This window comes from Peromyscus eremicus, chromosome 8a (genome assembly GCF_949786415.1).
Source record: "Peromyscus eremicus chromosome 8a, PerEre_H2_v1, whole genome shotgun sequence".
Taxonomy (NCBI): domain Eukaryota; kingdom Metazoa; phylum Chordata; class Mammalia; order Rodentia; family Cricetidae; genus Peromyscus; species Peromyscus eremicus.
In genome coordinates, this window is record NC_081423.1 from 29,404,062 (window position 1) to 29,427,893 (window position 23,832).

Consider the following 23,832-nt stretch of genomic DNA (forward strand, 5'->3'; position numbering starts at 1 on the left):
ATTTGGGGACGCATTTCTTTATTTCTCCCGGCCCTCCACCCCTTGGTTTTTCAAGACAGAGTTTCTCTCTGTGTAGCTCTGATAGTAGCTGGCTATCCTGGAACTTACTTTGTAGACCAGGCTGGCCATGAACTCGAGAGATCTACCTGCCTCTGCCTCCCGAGTGCTGGGATTAAAATCATGCGCCACCGCCTGGCCTGAGGCATTTCTTTTCTTCTGAAAACGTGGCATCCTCAATCAGGCTTCCATTCAGCATGGAGGCTAAGAACCAAGAAGTCTACATAAAGGGTTCAATGAAGGGGGCACGTGAGGACCCGGGGAGCTAGAGCCAGAGAGAATGCATCGCCCGTCTACAGGGGCCGCTGTTTCTCCGCTCCAGTCAGCTCTCCATGTGAGAATATGGTTTCAGTATTGTCAAGTGGGGTTTCATAAGAAACAGGAGTAGCCACATGATTCCTTTACTGGAGCTGTGTTTCACGGACACGAATTGTGTAGTGTCTTGTTAAAATGCAGACCCTGACTGTTAGGTCTCGAGTACAAGAATAGTCTTAGCATGCTTGCGAGGCTACATTTCTAATAAGCTCCCAGGTGATGCCAGTTCTGTTTGCTTATGGACCACATTTTGAGTAATAAAGGTGGAAAAGGGAGGTTGACAAGCCAAGAGAGGTAGAATGACTAGTTAAAAGTTACACTTCCTCTCTGTGCCCATTTTACCAAACCAGGGAACTTCCCGTGTAAATTACCAGTAATGAAATTGATTTTCATAAGGAAATGTCTTGGGGAAGCAAATTGAAACTTCACTTTGCAAATATCTTCTACTTCTGTGTTGCTGTTAAGTATACACACACAGTTAATGTTGTGATTGGAATATTCAAATGTTTGATACCAATCTTCTACTGTTATGTAGATCAACTAATAGGAAGTTAGGTTTTCTTACCATGACAAGTTTATAGGATGGGACTTTAACGTACAAATTCTCTGATACCTTTTTATAAGAAGGCTTTTGAAAACAAGCACTTAAAATGCAGAACTATGCCTCTAATTAGCAATAGTAAATGAAGTGGGTAAATAATAATATTGTACTTAATAAGCTTGAATTTGATTGGATTTAAGAAAGCCAAAACAGTATATCAAGTGTAAATATGAAGATAATGCACTTTTTTTCAAAAAGGAAAGGGAGATTTATAATTTCATTCTTTAAAATCCTTTGTAATTGTTCTCTGACTTTTGTCCATATATATCTGATGATAGGTTTTCCCAGGAAATGAGTTATCTAGTTATGCTTTCTTAAATAGAAAAATCTAGTATGGGTAAATAGCAAAATTAACTGATTTCCTTTTAGTTTTCCTTGTCTCTAAATTGATAATGGAATTTTATAAGGAATTTTTTCTCTAATTGCTTCAATACAGTGATTGTAATGGGTATTTAAAATCAAGATACACATATTTTTGTGTGTTTATTATATTTTACATATTTTAACAAAAATTAAATTGGTTAGGCATTTTAATGGAGTCATTTTATAAAACAAAGACACTCAGATGTCTCATGCCTCTCTGAGATATTGTCTTCCTGCCTTTGAGTATTAGCCATTTCATTTTGTTTTTGTGACACCCTTTTTCTCAGGTAACATTCATTCTTCCAGTTAGTTCTCTTCTCTCTCATACTTCCTTTTCCCCTCCTTGTAGCATGTTTTTTAAAGATTTATTTTTATTTATGTGTATATATGTGTTTGCCTCATGTGTGTGGAGACCAGGAGAGAATGTTGGATTCCTCAGAAATGGAAATACAGGTGGTTGTGAGCTGCCTGATGCTGAGCCATTTCTTCAGCCCACTGTAGCATATTTTTATTTTCATACTCAAGAGAGATGTATAAAATCTTCATTTTATACATTCAATAAACATTGAATGTTGCAATGAAAAATATTAAGATGATATGAAAGACAAATGGAGACTTAGTACCCTCAAATAAAGAGAAAACATACTCAAATGTATACATATAATAGAGAAGGCAGTCTACAGAATTCCTGATTTATAGAAACATGGTAATCTAGTTGTAAATTTTAGACACAAAAAAAACCAGATTAAAAGTCTTCTGAACAAATATTTGGTTTAGACTTATTTAAGAATGTGATTGAGGCCCAGTGGTGGTGGCACATGCCTTAAATCCCAACACTCGAGAGGCAGAGGCAGAGGCAGGGGCAGGGGCAGAGGCAGAGGCAGAGGCAGAGGCAGAGGCAGAGGCAGAGGCAGGTGGATCTCTTTGAGTTCAAGGTCAGCCTGGTCTACAAAAGGGAGTTCCAGGACAGCCAGGGCTACATAGAGAAACCCTATCTTGAAAAACAAACAAAAAAAGAGAAGAAAAAAAGTTTGATTGAAATCATGGCATGCATGCTTTTGTCTGAACTTTTATGAGGGACATTTATAGTTCCCACATATTGATGGATTAGTTACTATAGAATACCTTCTGCTGTAGCTACCTAGAAGCATTGAATTTTTTAAAAATATTTATTTTTTTTTTATTTTATGTGTATGAGTGCTCTGTCTGCATGTATGACTTTATTCCAGAACAGGGCATCAGATCCTATTAGAGATGGTTGTAAGCCACCATGTGGTTGCTGGGAATTGAGCTCAGGGCCTCTGGAAGAGCAGCCAGTGCTCTTAACTGCTGAGCCATCTCTCCAGCCCCAAAACATTGAATTTAAATATGAATAATTTAAGATGTAGGTGAACCCATCAGAAAAGAGAATAAGAGAATAAGGCCTTACTTTGGAACGGCCAACAAGCTGAAAACTATTTACAGTTGTCCTAGAGTTGGTTTTCAGACTCAGAAATAGTCTCAGTGGCTGTAAAGTCAGTTTTAAATGCCTGCATGAGGAGACATTCAGTCTTGGGTTTATGCATGATCTCAAACTAAATTCTCTCCATAAACCAGAATTGCAGAAGGCTTTTTCAACCATAGAAAAGAAAATAGAAAACTTACATAACCAACTCAGATGAAGTATAATGAAAAATATGGTTTTGCCTGGAGTTCTGTGTGATTTCTAAAGTGCATTCATTGCACACTGATTTAGAATCTAAAATCACTCCATCCGCTTGTTGAAGACATTTTAAAGTTGATAAATTCCTTTGTAATTGGTTGGAGGTTACCTGGGCAACTGTTTTAGAGGAACACTTCCACTATCCAGGCCAGCTGGAACTTCCAAGGGGGCAGAGACGTGGTTATAGCATGAGAAAAGGAGTCATTAGAGCTAAACAGAGAATTTACAAAAGAAGAATCACAAATGGCTGAAAGACATTTAAAGAAATGCTCAACATCCTTAATCATCAGAGAAATGCAAATCAAAACGACTCTGAGATACCACCTTACACATGTCAGAATGGCTATGATCAAAAACACTAATGACAGTCAATGTTGGAGAGGATGCAGAGCAAGGGGAACACTCCTCACTGTTGTTGGGAGTGCAAACTTTTACAACCACTATGGAAATTAGTATGGCGGTTTCTCAGAAAATTGGGAATCGATCTACCTCAAGACCCAGCCATACCACTCTTGGGTATATACCCAAGGAATACTCAATCATACCACAAAGATACATGCTTAACTATGTTCATAGCAGCACTATTTGTAATAGCGAGAACCTGGAAACAACCTAGATGCCCGTCAACTGAAGAATGGATTAAGAAAATGTGGTACATATACACAATGGAGTACTACTCAGCAGAGAAAAACAATGACAGCATGAAATTTGCAGGCCAATGGATGGAACTAAAAAGATCATCCTGAGTGAGGTAACCCAAACCCAGAAGGACAAGCATGGTATGTACTCTCTCATAAGTGGATTCTAGATATAAAGCAAAGAACAATCAGACTGCAACCCACAGAACCATGGAGACTATATATATATATAGCATGGGGGACCTTAGGATGACTGTGACTTATAATAAGTTTTGGTTTTACTCAATTACTGGGCAAGCCTCAATGAAACATTTCACTATTAGGATAAGAATTTATACTGTATCAAGCTGATAATAGAAAAATAAATTAATTAATTAATTTAAAAAAAAGAAAGTGAGTTTGGGCCTGGAGAGATGGCTCAGAGGTTAAGAGCACAGGCTGCTCTTGCAGAGGACCCAGGTTCAATTCTCAGCACCCACATGGTGATGGACAACCATCTCTAACTTCAGTTCCAAGGGATCTGCCACCTTCTAGACCCATCTTCTAGACTGCTTGGGCACTGCAGGCATGTGATACAGAGACATGTATACATACAGTCTCACATATACATAAAATAAATATTCAAAAAGAAGAATTTGAGTTTGGTGCTGGGGAGATGGTTCAGTCAGTAAAGCATGAAGACCTGAATTAAATCCTCAGCATGTGTGTTGGGGGTGGGGAGGGGCTGGGGGTTACACTCTTGTAATCCTAGCTCTGGGGAGGCAGAGATAGGTAGATGCCTGGGACTCACTGACCAGCCAGCCTAGCCTAATTGGTAAATCCCAGGTCACAATGAGGGACCCTGCCTCAATAATTAAGGTGGATGGCTGCTGTGGAGTGACAATCAAGGTTGATATTTCACCTCTACATGTACTCATGCACAAATGCTTTGTGCCCTCTAATGTGTACCTGTGCATACACACACAGATACACACACACACACACACACACACACACACACACACACACAGAGAGAGAGAGAGAGAGAGAGAGAGAGAGAGAGAGAGAGAGGGAGAGAGAGAGAGAGGGAGAGAAGAATAAGAGTTCGTAGAACTTACAAATAGGATTAACATCCCAAGAATTTGAGATAATTGAAAATTAGGAAGAAACTAAAAATATGTATTTTAAATCATTAATAAAGGCTTGTATTTCAACTGAATACAGTAATAGGGACTGGATTTACTTTTAGGTGAAACAGTAAAATTGTACAAAATATATGTATTGCAAGATACTGGACCTCAGGTAATGAAGAACAATGGTCTATGAGAGGCAGAAACCTAAAAGAGAAAAGGGGAGAATCACTATTGAGCTGTAACAATGTATTACCCAAATATACAGTTTTCAACAAAACAACTCAAAAACAGAAAATTGCAATCCATTCAAAGGTGAAACAAAGCTGAGTGTGGTGGCACATGCCTGTAATCCTTGTATTCAGGAGGCTGAAGCAGGAGGATCTTAAGTTCAAGGCCAGCCTGGGTTTCATAGCAAATATTAAACCTGCCTGAGCTACCTCAAAATGAATGAATGAATTAGCAAATGGATGAAAATAAAATAAAATCAGTAGAAACTTTATTCCAGAATTGAGTTTGACAAAGACTACAACACTATTACCAGTGTTTTTAATAACTAAAGAAAATTATGCTTAAAGACATGGATATATTAGCTTTCCTTTGTTTATCTAGTCCTCATAAAAATTATTCTTTCTTGTGTTGTTATTGTGGCCATCTTTCTTCTGAGTACAGTATTCCTGTAAGTATTTCCTGCAGTGCTGATGTGATGGTCATGAACTGCCCTAGTGTGTGCTTGTCTTGAAACATTCTAATTTTCCCGTATACCATATTTTTACGCCATAGCTTTCCTGAATATAGCATGAATATAGCAATCTTTTTAAAAGAAAATAAAGTATCTGTTATTATTATGTGTATAGGTGTTTGACTTAATTATGTACCAGATGTGTGCAGTATTCACAGAAGTCACAAGAGGGCATCACATGCCCTGGGACTGGAGTTGCCGAGCATTGTGGGCTGCCATGTTGGTGCTGGGAACTGAACCCTAGTCCTCTGGAAGAGTGGCTGGTGATCTTAACCAATGAGTCCTCTCCAGCCCTTGGATAGAGCAATCTTGATTGCATTTATTTTCAGGGGTTGAAATACATCATTCTGTGCTTATCTAGTTTTTAGTGTTACTTGCAAGAGATCTGATATTATGCCGATGTGTTTGACTTTGTAGGTGAGTTGGCAGTTTTCTTTAAAGCTTTCTTTGTATTTTTGACATCTTGACTGTCTATCATGTGTCATAGAGAGGTTCGTTCTTTGCTCGTGTGTATTTAAGGTTGTAAATGTTTCTTGTAGTTGTATGTCCATTCCTCGAGATTTGGGGGATTTTCTGCTACAATTTCATTGAATAGATTCTCTGTTTTAGTTTTTACATCAACTCCTCCTATCCTTTGATCTTGGGTTTGGTTGGTCTCTTGATTCTCATGGTTTTGTGGTCATGCTCATTTATTATTGTCTTTGCAGATATTTGTACCATTTCCTCTACCTGTCCTTCATTCTTAATATTCTTTCTTCTGCTTGTTGGATTCTGTTAGTATTGTTTCTACTTTTTCATTTGATTTATTGAGTTTTCTAACTTCCAGTATTTATATTTGTTGGAAATAACTACAGGCACAGGTCCTGTTTTCGTCCTTTCCAAACCTTTTCTCAGTCCAGCATTCTCATCTTAACTTCTCTGCATCTAACTGGCAACTCGGTCTCTGCCTTTCCTCTTCTCCACCTTCTCCTAGTCTGGTCACCCTGCCTATACTTTCTGCCTGGCTATTGGCCAGTCAGCGTTTTATTAAAGTAATAGGAGTGACAAATCTTTACAGTGTACAAGAGCATGATCCCACAGCATTTCCCCGTTTTTTCTTTTCAAAATAAAACCCCTGAATCTAATCTCCTTTGTTTAGCTTTTTCCTTGACCATTATCCATAAAAATTTGTAACCAACATTCTAAACAAACACAACATCCATAATCCATTTTTTTGGGGAATGTAGGCAGAGTTTTCTAGGCTACTTCCTGCTGATTAGGGGTGCTGGTAATCTTATGGGGACCCAGAGAAAATTTAGGATTATGCTCAAGTCCTGATTGGAGTAGTCTGTGAGGCTGGATCATCTCAGCCAGCAGCCTTGAAGCCTTTCTGGACGCAGAACTCAGAGGAAACTGCAACGGAGGTGCTCTGAAATGTTGAATCATCTTAGCCATCTGTTCCCATTGGAGATTTTTCAGGGGGTCTTGCTTGATCAAACCATATTAACTTGGAAGCAATCGAGAAGTTCTCATCTTCTGTGAAAACAAAAGCAGAACCTCTTTTTCAAAGCAACATATTCTTAAACCCAAATTTCAAAGTCAAGATATCTTTAAAATATGTATGTTGGTTTAACTTAGTAGTCCCTTCAATCAAATGTCTCTCTGTAGTTAAAAATCCCAAAGACAACATAATAATATACAATGTCCAGATTCTCTGTGTATTTTCCATCTTTATGTGGCTTGTTTTATTTTTTATTACTTTATTTCCTTTTTAAGGACTAAAGCCACAACCCTGGCTGCTGGCTCCACCCACTCAGCCTTTCAATATGGCCAGAGGTACCAATGAGTCACGGTTACCTCCCCAATTCTGGGAAGCAGTATTAAATAGCATGGAACTGTGTTCTTAAGCTCGTGGCTGTGCTCTCAAGCCCACAGGCAGCAGCAAGGGCTGGGAGAAACCTCTCTGTACCACAGCCTGTGGGAGAGACTGCAGGAGCCCACTGTGCCGCTTAGCTCATGGCGACTGGTGGCCAGCTCCATCTCACAGGCAGCTGTCAGGAGACGTGTCTCTGCACTTCTGCTGGCATGAGACTGTGAGGCCAGGAAGCCTAGTGCAGCTCCATTTCTGTGCGTTAAGAATCCTTTTTAAGCTTTATCAGGTCTATGTGGATCAATGCCTGTTGGTCAGCGCCAATTGTAGATGCATGTTTCTATCCTGCCCAGTCCCATTGCTATTCAGTTCCAAATAAACACACAGAGGCTTATATTAATTATAAACTGTTTGGCCTATTGCTCAGGCTTATAACTAACCAGCTCTTATGCTTAAATTAACCCATAATTCTGTCTATGTGTAGCCACAATCCTTGGTTCCTTTTCTTAGTGCAATGTTCTCATCTTGCTTGCTTCCTCTGCAGCTGGCTGGTGACTCCCTACTCCACCCTTCCTCTTCCCAGAATTCTAGTCTGGTTACCCTGCCTACACTTTTTGCCTGGCTACTGGCCAATCAGCGTTCTATTAAACCAATTCAAGTGACAAATCTTTACAGTGTACACATGCGCCCCATGTTGGGCACCACATGTAGATGGAATTTTCTCTCCCACCCACCAGTTCCTGAATACCCATCAGCTGCTTCCCAAGTAATCATTCAGAGACTTAAAATAATTGCTTGGCCGATGGCTCAGGCTTATTGCCAGCTAGCTCTTACATTTACATTAACCCATTTCTATCTGTGTATCGCCATGTGGCCCGTGGCTTACCAGTGATCCTCTGGCATGTTGCTCTTCGGCGGCTGATGGCATCTCTCCTAACTCCTCCCTCCTTGTTCCCATCATTCTCAGTTTGGCTTTCCCACCTAACTTCCTGCTGAGCTACCGGCCTGTCAGTTTTTTATTAACCAATGAGAGTAATACGTATTCATAGTGTAGAAAAGGATTGTTCCACAGCAATCAAGTCAAACAACTTGACTTTATGCCTTGAGAAATTAGAAAAAGAACAAACAAAAGTCAAAACAGAAGAAAGAAAATATAGATTAAGTAGATAGGACTTCAATAGTAGAAAAACAAAAATTGAGAAAACTGGAAAAGCACAAAAACTGCTAAGGTGTGTAAGATATATAAAAAAAATCTGCTTCTTATTGCTGCCATCTGTCTGCTTCCTAACTACAGGCACAGTATGGCCAGCCACCTCACACTCTTGTTACCATGCTTTACCTGTTGTGATATACTGTATCCTTTCAAGCTAAAAGTTAAAATAAACCCTCCTTCCTTTCTTGTCAAATCCCTTTCTTGTCAAGTATTTGGTCACAGCAGTGAGAAAAGCAGTTAATACGAATGCTGTAGATGTTTGTGCTGTAACAAGCTTAACAAATATCTTAGCCCCTTTTCCTGTTATGTGATAAAATAGTCTGGAAACAGCAATGTAAGGAAGAATGGGCTTATTCTAGGTCACAGCTCAAGGATGCAGCCCACCATGTCAAGTAACAAAAGCAGCAAACATTTGAAACAGCTGATGACATTTACCCCAGTTAGGAAACAGAACAACTAATGCATGCTGCTGCCCAGTCCCCTTTCTCCCTATGTACAATCCAACATCCGCCCTAGGGAATGATGCCACCCACAGTACCCAAGTCTTCCCACCTTGATGAATGTAATCAAAATAATCACATATGCCCATGCCCAGAGACCCATCTCACTCAAGTGTTTTTAGGTACTGTCAAGTTGACAATTACAAGAAGACATAAAAAATGTAAACAGACCTTAAGAGATGAATCAACAATGTAAAATCTCCCAGCAAAGAAAAAACCCTGGACCAGGTGACATCACTGGTAAATGTTATAAAATTTTGAAAGAGGAATACATATCAGTCCTTTCTTAAACTCTTCCAAAAAAAAAATAGAAATACTTGTAGTGCTAACATTACCCTGTTACCAAAGCCAGAGTGAATCATCAAAATCGCATACTTTGTATGAATATAGGTGCAAAATTATGCTAGCAAACTAAATCCAACAGCAACAGTAAAAGAATTGAAAACCAGGACCAAGTTGGATTTGCCCCAGAAATGAATGTATGGTTCACAGTCTGAAAATTGATTAGCAATAAAGCCACAAGATAGTATCTGCTGATATATAAAAAACATTTGCTAAAACCCAGTATCTTAGCGAGAAAATTAAATGCCTTAGTTCAAGTTATTTTTTAGACTAGGAATAGGAAGGACTTTCTCAATATTGTAAAGAAATGTATCAAAATCCCATGGATAACATCATATTCATTAATTAACAGGTAGAAAATCCTGCCCCCCACCCAAGATCAGGAATGAAAGATAGAATGTTTCTTTTTTACTACTTCTGTTACATATTGTACCAGAAAATCCAAGTTGGATCAATTAGGCAAGAAAGAAAAACAAAAAATTCCAAAATGAAAACTGTTCTTACTTGATGTCATCATCCTATATGTGAAAAACAATATTTTTAAATCCACAACAAAAAGGGCCAATGAGATGGCTTAGTGGGTAAAAGCACTTGCTGGCAAGACCTGAGTTTGATCCCTGGGATCCAAATGGTGGAAGTCACAACTGACTTCCAAAGATCATCTTTTGACCTCCACATGTGCGGCAATGTATGCATGTGCCCACACACATACACACACTTGCACACTACATGAAAATGAGGGCTGGAGAGGTTGCTTAGTGGTTAAGAGCACTTACTAGTCTTCCAGAGGACCCAGATTTGGTTCCCAGCATGCATGTGACAGCTCACAACCATCTGTAACTCCAATTCTAGGGGGCCCAATGCCCTTTTCTGGCCTCAATAGGCACCTGCTTGTATATGTGTACATAAATACATAAAGGTGAAAAACTCAAAATAATAAAGTGAAACAATTATAAATAACATAACACTAAAAAAAAAAATCACAAAATGTATACTGTCCCTGATAAACTACATGGTTTCAAGGTATTAAATGATTATACAAAACTCAGTGGCCAAAGTGCCATGGAAAGCCAGGCACACATCTGTAATACCAGCATACCTAAAGCAATAGGGACGAAAATCTCCAGAAGCACGTGGACCAGCTGGCCTGGTGTGCAGCAGTGAACGAGAGACCCTGTGTCAAACATGGTGTAAACTAAGATTGTCTTCTGACCTCCACATGTGTGCAATGACATGCACATGTCCAAACTCACACACGTGCACACACAATTATATATGGCACACACATACATCATACACGCCAATAAATAGATAAATTCAGTGCAATTTCAAGAGAATGAGAAAATAATTCACAGCTAGTTGGAAGACAGGTTGTCAGATTCTTACAAACTAAACATCAGTAATTTTGTTGCTTGGTATTTACCCAAATGAATTTTTGTCCATATAAAGATCTGCATAAAGATGTTTATGGAGACTTTTTTCATAGTTACCTTTAAAGGAAACAAGAACTCCTTCAGTGGATGAATGGATGAACTGATATATTCAGCCAGTGGAATATCACTTACTGCTAGGGAAAAAAAGGAACTAGTAAACCATGAGACATAAAGAACCATGGGCATATATTACTAAGTGAGGGGCCCTTCTGGAAATAGCAGACCCTGTGCCTCCAATATATAGTCTCCTGGAAAAGACAAAGTGGCCAGTTTCCCCTTCTGTGTGTAGTTGTCTCTGAGTGTTCTCATCTTACCAGGACACCAGTCACTAGATTAGGTCTTACTCCATTAACCTAATCTTAATGCAACTACTAATACAGGGATTCTGTTTCCAAAGTCATACGCTGAAGTTTCCAGACATCGGCAGGGAAGGGAGCAATGAATGTTCTGAGCAGTGAAATTAGTGTTGGGTAAGAGACTGTGGTCAGAGGGTGTTTTACACATTCGTTAACACCCTCAGTAGTAATGATAGGTCTCTATAGATCAGTGGTTTTAACACATATGCCATTCTGTTGTGGGATGTGTGGTTGAGATCCTGTTTCTGTAAAAGGTAAAACATTTGTTTGTTTGTTTGTTTGTTTTTAAGTAACTTAGAAAATAATGTGGCACCAACATGAAGATGGACAATGGTAGTATTATGGTAGAATTCAGTTACAAAAAAGCAATCTATGGTCATTTCATTGTCAATAGGGATGTTGCCAAGTCCCTTTAATGAAGGGAAAGAAGAGTCTGTTTAAAAAATGGTTCAGTAACAACTGAATATTCACATACCCACAATGAAATTGCATGTTAGCTCTCCCTACAAACATTCTCTTAGGAGAAACTATAAGGTTTCTTGTAAAGGTCAACTTTTATGGCTTGGTTTGGGTGATGCTTATGTACTACATTAGAAACACAACCACCACCACCAAAAATAGACTAGATTTCATGGTAATTAAAACAGCTTTTGCGTCAAGAGGTATCAAAAAAAAAGAGATAAGAATCCACAGAATGAGTGAGTATGCAGATCATGTGTGCATAGTCTGTATCAGATATACAAAGAACACTCTCAATGCAATGAAAGGCAGCTCAGTTTATAAGTGGGCACAAATTCAATTAGATTTCTTCAGAGAACATGAACATGTGGGCAGTAAGCACATGGCAAGATTCAGTGGTCATTACAGGAAAGCACACCAAAAGCACTCCAAATCCCCTGGTTAGATTTGCTAAAGTAATGCTTTGAAATGAGAGGGTTGGAGAAGTTAGAACCAACGTTTATTACTGGTAGAAATGAAAGTGATACAGCCTTTTCTGAAACCTTCCAATTCCTTAGAATATTAAATATACATTGAGTAGTGACTTCTTTCCTAGGCATTAGTAGAGTTAAGAATATATACAAGCTAGAAATTTGCCATTAGGGAAGACAGCTGCACAAACAGATGTAATAGTCAGTAGAGTTCTTAGGAGTCTAAAGAAAGGAATTTAAAGGCATTGTAGATAATCAGCTAGATTATAGATAGTTAACTGTGAGATTCATAGCTGAAGTTTGAATAGTAAACAGATAGCTCACCATTGCCATTGTAACAAATGATACTAAACTTAGTGGCTTAAACACTATAAACTAATTACTGCCTTACAGTTGTTGAGATCGGGAGCTGAAATACGCTTCTAGGTATAGGTTAGTTTTCTAGGGCGGATAGAACAATATATGAGAAACATGGTATCTTAAATCAGCAGTGACAATTAGTTTTGTAGTTCTGGAGTCTAGAAGTCTGAAATTAAGCTATTGACAGGCTGTGCTGTCTTCTGAAGATTCTGGCAAAGAACCCTTCTACCTAGCTTCCTGGCAATCCTCAGCTGCACTTGGCTTATTGCTACCACCATCTTCTTTCTGCATGCCTGTGTATGTCTCTCTGTGTCTTGTTTTGTGTGTGTGTCCGTGTGTGTGTGTGTGTGTGTGTGTGTGTGTGTGTGTGTGTGTGTGTATCTGTGTGTGTGTGGTGTGTGTGTCTGTGTAGTGTGTGCACATGTGGAGATCAGGGGATAACCTCAGGTTTTAGGTCTTGTCTTCTACCTATTTGAGACAAAGTTTCTTTTTTTGCTTACCACTGCTTAGACTGGGCCAACCGGCCCATGAGCTTTTAGAGATTCTCCTGTCTCTACCTTTAGCTTGTTTTAGGTTCCCTTGTGCTGCTACACTGGTCTTTATGTGCATTCCAGGGGCTTGAACTGCCCACATGCTTGTAGGTAAGTGGTTTAGCCACTGAACCATCTCCCCAGCCCCACCCTGCCTCTATTTTTCTTTTCTTTTCTTTTCTTTCTTTCTTTCTTTCTTTCTTTCTTTCTTTCTTTCTTTCTTTCTTTCTTTCTTATTTATTTATTTTTTTGGGGGGGAGGGTAAGGGGTTGGTTTTTTGAGACAGGATTTTTCTCTGTAGCCCTGGCTGCCCTGGAACTAGCTCTATAGACCAGGCTGACTTTGAACTCACAGAGATCCACCTACTTCTGCCTCCCAAGTACAGGGATCAAAGGTGTGTGCCACCACCACCCAGCATTCTTTCTCATTTTTTACGAAACATGAAATTTTGAAAATTTCATGCCTGTATACACCTTGTTTTTATAAGGACACAAGTCATTGGAATCATGTTCTGCTCAATCCAATACAATGTCACCTTGATGCAGTCACACCTGTTAAGACCTTGTTTCCAAGTAGTCATATTTTAAGGTTTCAGGTGGACATGAATATTGAGGGGGCTGGGTTTAAAACTAAGATGGGAGGGGGGGTTGACTTGCTCCTCTGAGTCATTTTCAAAGCCAGTGGCTTTGTTTTCCTGACTTGAGATGCACTATATTTGGAGCAGAAAATGCATGAAGCTTGTGCTCTATAGGCCTGAGCAGTTAATGGAAGGGGAAGGAATGTGCAGGCTTCATTTCCCCAGCTCCTGAACATTCTCAAAGAACGGAGTTCTCATACTCTCGGTTCGGCTAGAGTCATTTACAGCAACAGTAGCCCCTGGGGAGTTACCATGACCAGCACAGTGAGTACAGAGGTCCAGCTTAAGAGCATGTGAGGAGAGAGAATGACTTATCTCCTTCACCATGGAGAATCTTTTGTGAATAATGTATTACAGTTTTGTTAGAGAAAATGTCATATACTAAAAAGGTAACAGTGTAGCATGATGTGCCCCACATGCTGGCACCTAGCTTCGGAAGTTGACATTTTACTGCTCTTGTTTCTCTGGTTTCCCCTTACTTTGATAGCAAGGATGTATTTTAAAGAAAATCACAGATCTCATATTTCATGTGCAGAAGTACAGTACACTTTCATACTCTTCATCCAAAATCCAAATAAAATCAATTTTTTTACTGTTAGTGTGCAAAAAGTTTCAGATTTCAGGGCACTTCTGATTTCAACTGTGGAGAATAGAAATATTTATGTAGAAAGCTTATGCAAGTCCTTTAAACTCGAAAGCAAAACAAGACTCAAGGCTGGAGAGATGCTCAGTGGGTTTAAAAGCTCTTCTGCCGAGCTTGATGACTTGGGTTCATACCCAGGACCTACATGGAAAGAGAGAACCAACTCCCAAAAGTTTTCTTCTGACTTCCTCACATGCACAGGTGCCCCTCCCCCCAGAGTAAATAAATATAAACAACAACATCCTGAAATCAGGACACTCTGGTTCTAAACGTTTTGAATAGAATACACTACACACACATGCTTACTAGTTACAGATTTATGAAATGACCACCTAGCCTCTCATAGCTGAAAATTTCATGTGCCTTATTAACCAACAATTCATCCGTCTTTGCTTTTCTTTAGTGTCTCAAACCTTTCTTTTCACAACAGGTGTGTGTAAGTCAAGAGCCAGCCAATATACACATTGGTTTGACTGTTTGCTAAGCTTTTGCCAGTGGCTCTCTGCCTTCTTCAGTGCTATGTAGTGACCAAGAAACAAGAACTTATCCACATCCTGGATGTGGCTTCTTACATCCTAGGGTACTGACATGTTTTCTCTCTGTTATTATTATTTTTTTTTTTATAAAATGACAGATGTTAAAATTCAATGAGATCCAGGTCTTTGTTCCTTTTCTTTCTTTTCCTTTTTATTTATCTATCTATTTATTTATTTATTTGTTTGTTTGTTTGTTTTTGCAATGGTACTTCATAGGTAGTAGTGTATTACATGAAGGAGTACATAAAACTGATTTTCTCTCTAGTGATGGGAAGAATGCCCAAGGGATCCACGTGGTGTTGACATGGTTGTGTCTCCATCACCCTTCCTGCTGAAGCAGCGCACAGTCAGCTCCCGGCTGCATGCTGGTTGCACTAGAAGAACTTGAAATATTCCAGTGTGTAGGCCCTGCCCTAGGTGGAGGAAATCAGGAGCCTTGACAACAGCATTCCTTTGTATTTGAGATATAATATTTGTGCATCTTTATGGAACTTGATGCATCTACACAGTATGTAATAAAGGATAATAAAATATTTCCATCTCTTTAAATACTAATCATTTTATGTGTGGGAAATTCTACTCTTCTGGTCAGTTAGCACAATGATTCCCATTTCTACTCATGTTGCTGCAAATGTTTTTTTTAGTATTCTATTTTTTTTTATGACTCAATAGTATTCTAGTCTGTAAAGATACTATAGCATGTTATCTGTTCATCCACTGAAGAGCATTGGGACAGATTCAATATTTGTGAATAGTGTGATAATAAACATGGGAATATAAATATCTTCTGGTATAATGACCTCAGCTTTGAATGTATTATATCCAGTAGGGGACTTGCTGGATCACATGATAATTTGTTATTTCCCTTTTTGGTGTTCAGTGCTATGTATTCTGGATATTGATCCAGAATTATTGATGAATAATTTGTATTTTTCCCACTCAGTATACTCTCATTTCCTTACTGTGTGAGAGTTTTTAGTTCATCATCCCTTTTGTCTGTTTTTATTGCCTGTGCCTTTGGGTCCTGTCATTAAAACTAAGTCATCACCTCCATCACACCAGTGTACATGAGCCTTCCCCTTGCTTCCTTACAGTGACTTTATAGTTCCATGTTTTGCGTGTAGGCCTTTGATCTGTTGTCAGTGAGAGAATCGAATGTAGTGTTATTCTGCTGTCCATGTATAGCCATGTTTTTCTGGCACTGTTTATTAAAAAGACTGTATTTTCTTTGTCCACCATTTGTGTATTCTTAGTATATTTGTACCTAATCAGTTGGAGTATTGACATGAGTTAACTTCTAGATTTTTGCTTCTGTTGGGGGCTTGTCTCTGTGTCTGCTTTTATGCCACCATCATGATGTTTGGGTTACAGTAGCTGTATAGTCTACATATGGATTTTGTTGGTATGGAGAATAGGGTCTTATGTCACCTAGGTTGGCCTTAAATTGGCTCTTTCATCAATATATCATAGTTTTCATTGTAGACTTTTCTCACTTCCTTGATTAAATTTACTCTAAATATTTTATTTTTGTGGCTTTTGTGAATGGATTAAACTCCTCATTTTCTTTCCAGCAATTTCATTGTACGGCTTGTGTTTGAAATCCCAGAGCACATCAGAATGAGGTGGGAGAATGCAAGTTTGAGGCTAACCATGGTTGTATACTGAACTCAGGGTCAGCCGTGGATGCGCAGAGAAAGCCTGAGTTTTGATACTTAATTCATAGTCTGCAGCTTTACTAGATTTGTGTATCTGCTCTAACAGCATTTTGATGGGGAATTTAGATTTTTCTCTATAGAAAATCATGTCATATGCAAATAGGGATAATTTATCTTTTTCTTTTCCCATTTAGATATTCTAGTTTCTCTTTCCTTCCAGTACTCTATTAAGTAAGAGTGGCGAAAACAGATACCTTTGTGGTTTGCAATCTTAGAGGAAACGTTTGCAGTTTCCTTACTCAGGGTCGTATTAGCTGTGGGTTTTGTACACTTAGCCTTTTGTATTTTAAGGATTTCCTTCTATATATGACTTGGTAAGAATGTTTTGCCATAAAAAATACTGTATTTTACTGTATACTTTGTCTGTGGATATGATATATACTACAGTCCTGAATTCTGGTGATGTGTTATATGCTTATTTGTATGTGTATGTTGAACCATCCTTGAATCCCACTTTATCATGGAGTGTGATCTTTTCCATATACCAGTAAATTTATTGAGAATTTTTGCCACTATGTTTATCCAGAATATGAGTCTATAGTTCTCTTTGCCTTCATACCAGGGTAACGGGGAAAGCTGCACATATAAAAGAGTTTGGCAGAGTTCCTTCCATTTCAATTTTTGACTAGTTTTCACAGAATTGGAATTAGTTGTTCTTTAAGTAAATAGTACAATTGAGTAGTCAACTCATTAGGTCCTGGAAGGTCTTTGAAACAAGGCACTTAAGGCTTCAGTCTCACTACTCAGTACTAGTCTGTCCCATTTAGGTTCTCCCTCCTCTCCTTCCTCCATCCCTTCTTTCCTTTCCCCTCCTTTTATTTGTTGATTGTGTTTCTCTGTGCTGCCCAGGCTGCCCTTGAACTCCATATAGAATCCTAGTTGACCTCAAACCTGGATCCTCTTGCCTCTTTGTCTTGTGTCCTGGAGTTACAAACCAACCACCGTGCCTACTTCTGTTTACTCTTGACTCAGTTTGGGTGGCTTCTGTGTGCTCATAGACTTACCCACTTCTTCTAGGCTTCCTAGTTATTTCACCGAGGGATTTGTCATAAGAGAGTTTAACAAGCCTTTGTGTTTCTGTGCTGTCTGTCGATTATCTTTTTCATCTTTGGTTTTGTTTGTTTGAGATCTCTCTCTCTCTCTCTCTCTCTCTCTCTCTCTCTCTCTCTCTCTCTCTCTCTCATCTACCTAGAAGTTTGTCAATCTTGTTTTTCCTTTAGTTTTGATTTATGTCTTCGTATTTCTTTCCTTCTACTAATTTTGGTCTGTTGTGTTGTTGCTTGCTGAGGCCTTGAGGTGCACTGCTGAATGCTGCTTCGGGGTTGTTTTCGTTTCTGATGTATGGGGTATTACATGTCTCTCTAAGAACTGCCTTTGTTAGGTTACACAGATTTTTTTTTTTTTTTTTTTTTTTTGGGTTTTTCGAGACAGGGTTTCTATGTGTAGCTTTGCGCCTTTCCTGGAACTCACTTGGTAGTCCAGGCTGGCCTCGAACTCACAGAGATTCGCCTGGCTCTGCCTCCCGAGTGCAGGGATTAAAGGCGTGCGCCACCACCGCCCGGCTTGTTACACAGATTTTGTGAGGTGGTTTTCACTTAACTACCAGAATTTTTTCCTTTTAATTTCTCCAGTTACCCACTGGTTTTTGTTGCTCATTGTACATTATTTTTTTTTAATGCTTTCCATTCTTCTTGTTGCTGTTGACTTGTAGTTTTATCCTGTTGTGACCTGAGAAAATGTGAGATATTATTTCAGTTTTTAAGAAATTATCAAGACTTGATTTAGGGCCTAACTAATATATGAGCTACCTAGAGAATGTTCCTATGTGCTGATGAGAACTTGTTCTATTCTTTTAGATGAAAAGTAAATGTCTGTAAGGTCCATTTGCTCTGTATGAAATCCTCAGCCAGTACCTGGAAAGCATAGACTAGTCTTAACTGTGTGTTGACTAATATTATTTTTCTAATCATGCTAGCATTAGAATAATACTATGATTCTAATCTAATCTCCATTTCAGTTTCCCACTAAGTCTTAAAATTGAATCTTGTGACAGACAGTTACTGACTGAGTATGTCTACATTCAATGAAGGCTTTATACGGGAAGTAGATTGGATATCCTCTCTGCCATACCCATGGAGTTCAGTGGAGGAACCTGAAGGTGGAAAGCTGTGTGAACAGTCATGGCAGCTAGAATGGCAGTGTATCCGAGCACGTGTTTTTAATTCTAAATACTGAACTAGAGTGTGGTAGTATGATTGTAAGCCTGAAAAATGCAAACACTGACTTACATGTGTGGTATGTAATGTTAGCAAGGACCTCTTATTGCAGGGTTTGGGAGTGGAACATCTTCAGAGAGTATGAGGCAGTGGTCTAGTACTTTTGCCGTACATTTGAAAGGAGAAAGTTGGTTTTCCTTCCTATCTCCCTTCCCTTTTTCTTCTCCTCTCCCCTTCCTCCTCCTCTCCCTTTCTCCTTCCTAGTTCAGAAGCTGCATTAAGTCACCTAGCATCCCATGAGGTTTGCAAATGAGTGTGATCATTATATTGACTGTCACTAGATGGAGCACATGAGCCCAGTTTGTGTGTAATCCCTGTTCATCTCTGGAAAGGGGATTAATACTCAAAGAGAATTGGCAACTGGTTTTGAGTGACAGGATTATTAGCTTTGCCTTTAAAAAGTCAGTTGTAAAACTGCAAAAGTTTTTTTATTCCACAACCTTGCCCTTGTTTTTATTTTGTTTTGTTTTGTTTGCAATCCCTTTGAAGCATAGTGTAGTATCAGTACTAAATCTTTATAGTACTGAGAGTATTCTAGTTTATTTTTTACTGGGTCATTTGTATAATAAAGCTGGAGTCGTCTGTTCCAGGGCTTTGAAATTTAGCAGCTCTTCCTTTCAGCCCATTCCAGGAAGAGCAGGGGCCACTTGGCTGTTGTTACCTGCCGTTTTCAGTGTCCCACATGTACTTACATTTCCGACACTTCATGTAGCTAGAGGCCAGGATGGGATTTTCTCTATCACGGTCATCAAAGGTAAGAAGCTAGAAACTAGAAAGAGGTGGTAATGCTGGGGATGGCTTCCATCCAAACTGCCTTTGCTGTGAGTTTTGGATGGGGAGGTGATGGCAGTGGGAAGGCAGAGGAATGCTTTCCAAGCCTTAAAGAACATTCAGTTAACTCATAGTCAGGCATATGTGGGCAAGATCTAATCTAATTTTTTTGTCTTTCTACCACAGCACATGCCCTTATAGTCGGCCTCCTTTTGGCTATGGAAATTTTCCAAGTTCAATGCCAGAATGTCTTGGTTACTATGAAGACAGGTACCAAAAGCACGAGGCTATATTTTCAGCTTTAAATAGAGACTATCCTTTCAGAGACTACCCAGATGAGCACACACACAGTGAAGATTCTAGAAGCTGTGAGAGCATGGACGGGCCTCCTTATTACAACAGCCATGGGCACAGTGGGGAAGAGTACTTGAATCCCATGCCTCCATTGGACATTGGAGCCTTGGAGAATGTCTTCACAGCCCCAACATCAGCTCCCTCTGGCGTCCAGCAAGTCAATGTCACTGACAGCGACGAGGAGGAAGAAGAAAAAGTGCTCAGGAATTTATAATTTAAAACAAATATGCACAGAAAATAAACATTTCTTAAAATATATTCTGGGTCAGTTGGTGTGAGAAAAAAGCCTAGAATGCTTTGCTGAGAGTTTTCAGCCATGATCTGAGGAGTCAGAACCAAATGCCATTTGTGTCTTCCTAAGTTCTCGTTAGTGACCCTGGATTCCCGATGCCTCAGCATAGGGATGTTAAAATCTAGAGTAGTTACTTTCATGGCTGAAATTTGCACCAACATGTGATAGCATTACTTTATCTTGGAACATGTGAAATACAGAAAGCTCCCCGTGGCGTGTGAGGACACACATGTGAGTATATATCTGGCATGGCAAGTGTGATTAGAATTTTATCTCAGGGTACATTTATTTTATTTTTCTGAAAAAATTTTGCTGTTTATATATTTATGAATGTTGTCAGTTTTTATGTAACATTTTGAAAATATTTTGATAAATTTTAGACATGAACTAGAGCTCAGTTGCTAAATTTAATTTACACTAATAACTATTTATAAGTTGAAAATGTATTTTAATGACACCTGGGCAGTTCCTTCAGACACAGTCATTTCTGTTACTGAACATTTTATCATCATTTTAACTATCTTTCCCATTTGGTATGCATTGTTATATTGTTGTTGTAACTAAATAAACAGATGAAAACACTCCTGTTAAATGTTTTCTGTTGAGAGGAGGGACATGAGCACTGTAAGTGCTGGTCAGGTATGGTTAGCTTTTATGCTCCATGCAGGCATTTCTGCTTAGCAGCTGATAGAGTGGCATAGAATCCTGTTAGTCTGTGTGTTAATTATGTGTGTCATTGCTGCGACAAAAATACCTGAGAAAAGCAACTTAGGGAAGGAAGGGTTTGTTTTGTCTCGTGGTTTGATGTTCCGGTCCATCATGGGGGAGCATGGCAGAAACATGAGGTGGCTGGTCACATTCCATCTGTGCTGGTACTGAACTTGTTTCCTCTTTATCAAAGACCCCAGCCCATGGGATGATGCCATACACATTTAGAGTGCATTGTCCCATGTCAGTTAACCTGATCTAGAAACTTCCTCAGACATGCCAAGAAATTTGTCTCCTAGGTGATTCCAGATCCTGCCAGGTTAATAATAAATGTAAATATCACCGTTTGCATGATTTGAAACTGTATCGCTAATGATGTGTGTGTATTCGAATGCTGTTTTGAAAGTCTACATATGATTTAAACACTCCCCAAAGGGAATATTGTGTTCACCTGGCTTGAAGGCCATGGAATTTACTTACAGTTATGTAAACTTAACTCACAGTGAACGCCAACGTTTGTGATGTCACAGATTGGCAAGCATCCATTTGTGAATAAAGGATAGAGTAAGGACCACCAGAGTCAATATCATTTTAAAAGGTATCTATCTACAAGGAAGAAATTGAATTGTTGGGAAATTGCTCTTCTGTAATTTTGGTTTTCAGGTTTGATATTCTTTTTGTGTGTGCACCCATGCATGCAGACATGGAGGCCAGAGGACGGTATGGGTGTCTTCTTTAATCATGCTCTCACTGAGCCTAGAGCACACTGTTTGATAGATCCACCTGTTTCCACCTCACCCAGTTCTGGCTTACAGATGTGTACCACTGTGCCAAGCTTTTACATGGATGCTGAGGATCTGAACTCATCCCCCTGAGGCCTGAGTTCATTCCCAAAGCCTCCAAGTCTGATACTCTTTTAATTGCTCAGCACAGATAATTTTGATGTAAAGATAAAATCCTGAATTTATTCGATGATCAAATGTCATGTCATTTTAATGTGTGAACTAAAGGAACATTACATATTTAATGTCTGTTAATTCAGTTAATGTCTAGGAGAAATGTATGCAACAATTTGCCTTTTTTTTTTTTTTTTTTTTTTTTTTGGTTTTTCGAGACAGGGTTTCTCTGTGTAGCTTTGCTCCTCTCCTGGAACTCACTTGTTAGCCCAGGCTGGCCTCGAACTCACAGAGATCCGCCTGGCTCTGCCTCCCGAGTGCTGGGATTAAAGGCGTGCGCCACCACCGCCCGGCTGCCTTTTTTTTTTAATCCCATCTCATTTAAAAGGCTTTTGTCATAGGCTTACCCTACAGACAGATTAGTTGAGGAAATCACTGTATAAAACAGCAGAAAGGTGAAGGTCACAGTTCACCATTTCCTAATTACCTGTTTCCAGGGTTGCCTTTCACCTCTGACTTCTTCCACGGTTTTCTTTAAAAAAAAAAAAAGAATTATTATTTAGTGTGTGTATGTCTCTATGTGTGCCATCTGTGTGCTATATCAGTGGAGGCCAGAAGAGGGTAGGATCTCACAGAGTTGGAGTTAGAAGAGATTGTGAGTCGTCCAACATGGGGGCTGGGAATCAAACTTGGGTCCTCTGGAAGAGCAGCCAGTGCTCTTGACCACGGAGCCATGTCTCCAGCCCCTTCTGCAGTTGTTCAGTAGCTAGGGCTAGGCATTCTCTTAATCACCTCTTCCTCATGCTGGCATCAGAAGTCAGTTCAGGTTGTTTGTAGACCCACAGTGTAAGTTGGACCAGAAACCTACTTGTTTCTTACTTAGCGAAGACCAATCAGGTAGTCATGCATGCCCACAAAGTACCCATACCTGTTCACTTACCAGCTTTTAAACCACCGACTGGAAATCTACAGACTAAACTACCCTCCCCCAAGGGCATCCGCTTCTTATCGGTGGGGAAAACCTCAATGCTCCAAGCCACAAGTCGTCTCCAACAGTCTCCTTGTCTTCTTTGTTCCTATATTAAGTTGGACTGCATGGAATTTGTTACACAAATTGTCTCCTTTTCAGAGTGTATTGTAATAATGTCAGTATGCTTCAAATGTCAAAGTGTTCCATACTCTAGACATGACTGCTGGAAGCATTTGCAAATAGAAACTAGTTTTACTGCAAGGAGATGGAAGTGGTGCCTTCCTGAGAAACCAAGTTAGAAAGGAGAGAGCAGGGTTTCTCTGAGTGTGCCGATCAAAGCCAAGTGGTTCAGATGTTCTGACTGAATTTGGTCAAACACCTTTGGAAGCTGGTGCTGGGCGTCACTTTGAAATGAGCAATGTTTGTTATCGTCATAATGTCACAAAAGTCTAATATCTCAGGGTAATACACTTACCCTGCTTGCTTGAGACTCCTTTTAACTGGTTTTAACGGTACCTGTTGGTGTCACCCAGTGCACACTTTGGGAAATGGCTGGCAAGTGACAGCGGGGGTGTTTGGTTTGTGAACTTCACACGTGGTTTTCCACATTGGTTACCTTAAGTGCTTTGCTAAACAAAAGCAGTTTCTGAATAAACTTTTTTAAATTGTGTCTAACAGTCTTAAAAGATTAAAGAGCCGGGCGGTGGTGGCGCACGCCTTTAATCCCAGCACTCGGGAGGCAGAGCCAGGCGGATCTCTGTGAGTTCGAGGCCAGCCTGGGCTACCAAGTGAGTTCCAGGAGAGGAGCAAAGCTACACAGAGAAACCCTGTCTCGAAAAACAAAAACAAACAAACAAAAAAAGATTAAAGAACTGAAACTTGTAATTGTTGTAATTCACTGCTAGCTATTAAACTGGCCTTTTAATGAATGATGACTGTATCAAACAATTCATGGAGGCAAATGTGCCGATAGACACAGCATGCCTTTACTGTCA

General features: G+C 39.4%; 1 protein-coding gene across 2 annotated transcripts in view; it reads left to right on the plus strand.

Moving 5' to 3' along the window:
* Positions 1-20,227, plus strand: part of Sox30 (SRY-box transcription factor 30) — a 41,946-nt gene extending 21,719 nt beyond the window's left edge. Inside the window, exon 4 of one of the 2 annotated variants that reach the window (XM_059270384.1) lies at positions 19,804-19,922. In XM_059270384.1, the coding sequence (XP_059126367.1) occupies positions 19,804-19,922 (119 nt within the window). Of the gene's footprint in view, positions 1-19,803 lie in introns of both variants that reach the window. The other variant, XM_059270383.1, reaches the window with a different exon arrangement.
* Positions 20,228-23,832: the final 3,605 nt, after the last annotated feature.